Source organism: Octopus bimaculoides, chromosome 1, assembly GCF_001194135.2.
Source record: "Octopus bimaculoides isolate UCB-OBI-ISO-001 chromosome 1, ASM119413v2, whole genome shotgun sequence".
NCBI lineage: Eukaryota > Metazoa > Mollusca > Cephalopoda > Octopoda > Octopodidae > Octopus > Octopus bimaculoides.
The window spans coordinates 90,634,681-90,639,258 of NC_068981.1; the positions used below are offsets into that span (position 1 = coordinate 90,634,681).

The following is a 4,578-nucleotide window of genomic DNA, read 5'->3' on the forward strand; positions in this document are numbered from 1 at the left end:
TATAAGCTTCTGCTTATTCCTGTCTGAAGTATCGTCCGATACTTCAGACTTATCGTCCGATGAATTTACTTTGTTGACATTCTTCATTGACAGAATTTTTATTCCTTTCAACCTTTCAGTCAAGTCCACCTTTCTTTCAGTAACATACTGTCCATATAATCTTAAATATTTCTTTAACTCAGGCACAGTAAGTACTTCGATAGCTGAATCATCAAGCTGCTTTATATCCATGATAAGACGTAAAACAATAACAATGGCGTGGGTTAGCCTCCGGAAGTTTAATTATCTACATGGAGCGCCGCCTAGCCAAGGGAGATAACCTACTTATAGGAAAGCCCTATACAGAGAGAGGGCCTACACAACATTGAGGTTCAGACACGTGACCTCATCTCTTTCTCTTTTCTGCATAGACACGCAAGCTATGAGAACGCATTTTGACTGGCTTTATCCTAGGCCTCTGGCCCGCTTGCAGTTAGGAGCAAAGCATAGAAGACCATGGCCCTTACACACCAACCATTCTGTTTGTCATTCCTTTGGACGTGTATGTGTGGCCACAAATAAAAAGTGTTTTAAGACAACCTTGCTCGTATGTGTTTTCCGTCAGGGATTACTACCAACCAAATTACAGCCTTGGGAGTCTTATTAGGTGGTTTAATAACGACCTTCAATCCATCTAGAACTGTTTTACCTGAAGAATGGACAAAAATTCCTTTGGAAACAATTCAAACTTTGTACGAGTCCATACCTCGTAGAATAGAAGCTGTAATTACTGCAGAAGGCGGCCCTACTCTATATTAAAAATAAATTTGTTTGAAATTTTAAGGTGTTTCCATTATTTTGTCCAACCCATGTATTTTATCATTAAATTACCAATTATATGCTTATTTTCTAACATGTGGGTTTATAAAATAGTGTCTGGGTTTTTTGCAGCAATTAATCTGAATGTTTTATCATTTGATGAGTGGCAACCCTGACTTTACATGGTCACTTGACCTGCTAAAAATATCAACGAAAGCTCTCCCACATCACATCGTACTATCTTAACCTCCACCTCCATCCTCCGACCTTCACCGGAAGTACATGCTAGATAATGTTTTTTTTACAGATATTGTCTAAAAAAAGACAAACTAATAAATATATAAATAAATCAATCAATAAGAAGACTGAAGTCAGGTTGAGGTCATAGCTGGAACACATTTGATCACAGTCTACTTGATCTGGGCTGACCTGAGACGACGACGATGACAACAACAGCAACAACTACAACATCTGTCTGGTTTATATTTTGTCTTACAGCTTAGCTTATTTTGATATCTAGAACCACCTTACTTTTAACCACTATGACATCCTTTCTCCCTTCACAACGTATACAACCTTTTAGCTCCTGGACAGGTTAATTAAATTTTATGGTATTATTTTCATTTTCCCCCTTTTTTTTTTACAAATTGTAATCTGACCTCTTCCTTTTGTTGTACTGTTTGTTTCTTTCTGGTTATTGATGCTTTCTAGTTTTTCTTTTTAAATTTATTTCGTTTACATCCTCTTTTATATTTAAATAATAGCTTTTGTGTTAAGCCTTTGTTCTTCTGTGTTTTTTTTTATCAGTTATTTTGGTTGTGTATTACTAAGTGCTACATATTGGTAGAGAAGCGGTGTAAGGAGAAGTGGGAGACAAGAGGGAAGAGGGGAGTTAAAAAGTGAGACAGAGAGGGGGAAGAGTGAGAGAAGAAAGATCGCTATAGGGATAGAGGGGGTAAAAAAAAAACGGAAAGGTAATCAGCAGACTGCTGAGGAAAGGGGAGGAAACATTTAGAATAATCATCATCGTCGTTGTCGTTGTAACGTCTACTTTTAAAAGCTTGCATAGATTGGATGGAATTTGTTGACCCAGTTATTCTACGGCTGAATGCCTTTCATGTTGCCAACCTTTAACCTGGTTCTGAGTAAGGTAATATTTCCTAATGTCCAGGACATGTTTTCACGGCAGACTCGAAATAACTGACTCCATTGTATGACAATAACACTTGTTTACAAGTATCTCGCGATATCAAGCTAACTCACGACACGCACATGCAAACACATATACATACATATGTATGTATGTATGTATGTATGTATACATGCATAAATACATACATAATGTAACCACATGTGAATCGTTGGCGATTTTCTTCCTCCGTCTTCCTTTCTATTGAACTTTCCTCTGTTTCTGAAGAAGAGCGTTGCTCGAAACATTAAACCATCTTTCTTTCCTTCTCGGAGCGTTTGCTAATACTTTACATGTTCCACTTCCTAGCGTTGTTGTTTTTTTGTTTCTTCTTCTTCTTTTTTTGGATTTACTACATACATACATACATACATACATAGTGTAATCTGTGAGTGGAACAGTAAAAATATGTAAGACTTTTCTCAAGTTCCAAATTTGTTAACTACATCTCAAAGACGGAACCTTTTATCTTTGTTGGAAACCAGCTCCCTCCTCAGTGGAGCATCAGCCATGGGAGTTGGTCAATCTAATTTGGCCCGTTAAGTCTGGTTGTCAGGGATTCCTTCAAGCGGCGGTGAAATCTTTCCATTAATCCTTTCGAAAAGGTCACACATGTTATTCCACAGCCTCGAGGTGAATTGTGGACTCCATCGGATGAGATGCTATCTGGGATACTGAAACGGGCGACCCAGTCTGCGATGAAGGCTCGGCTGACTTCTTGTGTTTCTGTGCTGCGGAGAGGGATAGCTTCAGGCCAACGGGTGTAGCGGTCTACCAAGGTCAATAGATACGAACAACCCTGTGAAGGTGGTTCAGGACCGACAAGGTCGATCTTGACATGGCTGAATCGGGCCTGAAGTGGTTCATAGTTGCCGAAGGGTGCTTTGGTGTGTTGATGGACCTTGGCTTGTTGATAGGCGCTGCAGGACCTGGTCCAGTCCCCGTGCCAGATAAATTTGCTTGACAGCAGCCGCCGTGTGGCTTTAGTATCTGGGTGAGAAAGTCCGTGAATGATGTCGAAAACTTTCTTACGCCAGGCGGAGGAATATTTCTTTAAATAAAAAGGAAAGTGACTCACCGGGGGCTAATGTCAACATCCTCTCCATCAGTTCCGAAGGTTTGGAATCGCCTAATTCTTCCTCCAGTATCTTGGCTGTCGCTTCTCTTACACTGCGTCGGAATGTATCCACTAGCCTATCTTTCAATATAGCGTATCTTTTCGTTGGTGGGGATGGGTTAAAATGTCCAGCACCCTCGTTGCCGTGTCTTCGTCTAGTGCCGCCCCAGTGTACGAGTACGTCGTTTGGTCAACCGTTACCTTGTTTATATCGAATTGGGCTTTCGCCAGAATTGTGGTAACCTCAGTGTTGTTTTGTTGTTAGTCATGTTTGTTTCGGTGCAGGAACTGTTGTTCTATCGTCGGGGTCACCAGTTATTAGATTTGTTAAGCTATACGCAGACAAACTAGTGGAGACGAGAATACATTTATCAAAGGTTTATTACTTTACTAACATCAGGACTTCAGTCACCAGTTATTTCTGTTTAGTTCACTCAGATTCGTTTCACACTCACTGTTGACATTCTTTTGTTTCCCTTCTCCTACCGGAAGTCCCTTTTGTTTTATCCACTCCGATGTTTACACACGGTCAGTTATACGTCGCTATGAGTAGAGCAATGGACTCCAGTAATCTAAAAATTAGTGTCGACCAAAAACAAAATATCGTCTACAAAGAAGTTTTGTAATCATATTGATATTATCGAAAGGAATATGATTCATAATTTAAATAAGGAAATTTGTGAACTTTGAAGGTGTAAGAGTATAAACAAACGTAAAACAGTGTAAATAACTAAAATAAAAGTATATCTAAATAACATCTTTTTCTTAATACTTTTTATGTTGTGGTCGACGAAAGCTCTGACTTTCGTTAGGAGTGGTCCATATAACCATTCATGATACAGAGGCTTGCAGCCTCTTTCAGTTTGGGAGTGAATCGTCATCATATGTTACTAAAGTCGCAAACTCATGTCATATAGCTACAATTGAATCCTGTATCACCAACAATAATGTGATTCCTCTAAGACATTATCCAGTAATCTATCAAGTCCATTTACACATTTCTCAATACATACTGGTGTTATGATTTCCCACTCTCATTTTATGCTTCCATCGTGGGTAGATTTACTGGTGATAATAATAATAATAATAATAATAATGGTTACATGTAGTTTTTTATACGTTGTATTTCGGTTGAGATATAGACGGATTAAAATTCAAGTTAAGTGTGTAACGGTTATGTGCAGGTGTTCATACGTCACAAGAATGTAACGGAGCTATTGGTCATTTCTGAAGTCCGTGAAATATGGCAGAAGAAAATAATAGTTGAAATGACTTTCATTTTACCGTTACAATATAAAAAAAACAAACAACTGGTATGAGTTGTTGTATAAAGATTAGTTGAAGATTTTTTTCCCCATTTCGTAGGTAGTTGTGTTCATCTTTTGTTGACTGCTTGGAGACGGAGGGGAAAATGTGAGAAAAAGATTTAGAGAATTTACCTTTTTGTTTTGACAAGTAGAGAGAAAGAGAGAGA

General features: G+C 38.6%; 1 protein-coding gene across 1 annotated transcript in view; it reads right to left on the reverse strand.

The window, feature by feature from the left end:
* Nucleotides 1-2,513: 2,513 nt before the first annotated feature.
* LOC106880905 (uncharacterized) overlaps nucleotides 2,514-4,578 on the reverse strand; it is a 3,182-nt gene continuing 1,117 nt past the window's right edge. The window contains exon 2 of the mRNA XM_014931068.1: nucleotides 2,514-3,038. Within this exon, the coding sequence (XP_014786554.1) occupies nucleotides 2,514-3,038 (525 nt within the window). The remainder of the gene's footprint in view (nucleotides 3,039-4,578) is intronic.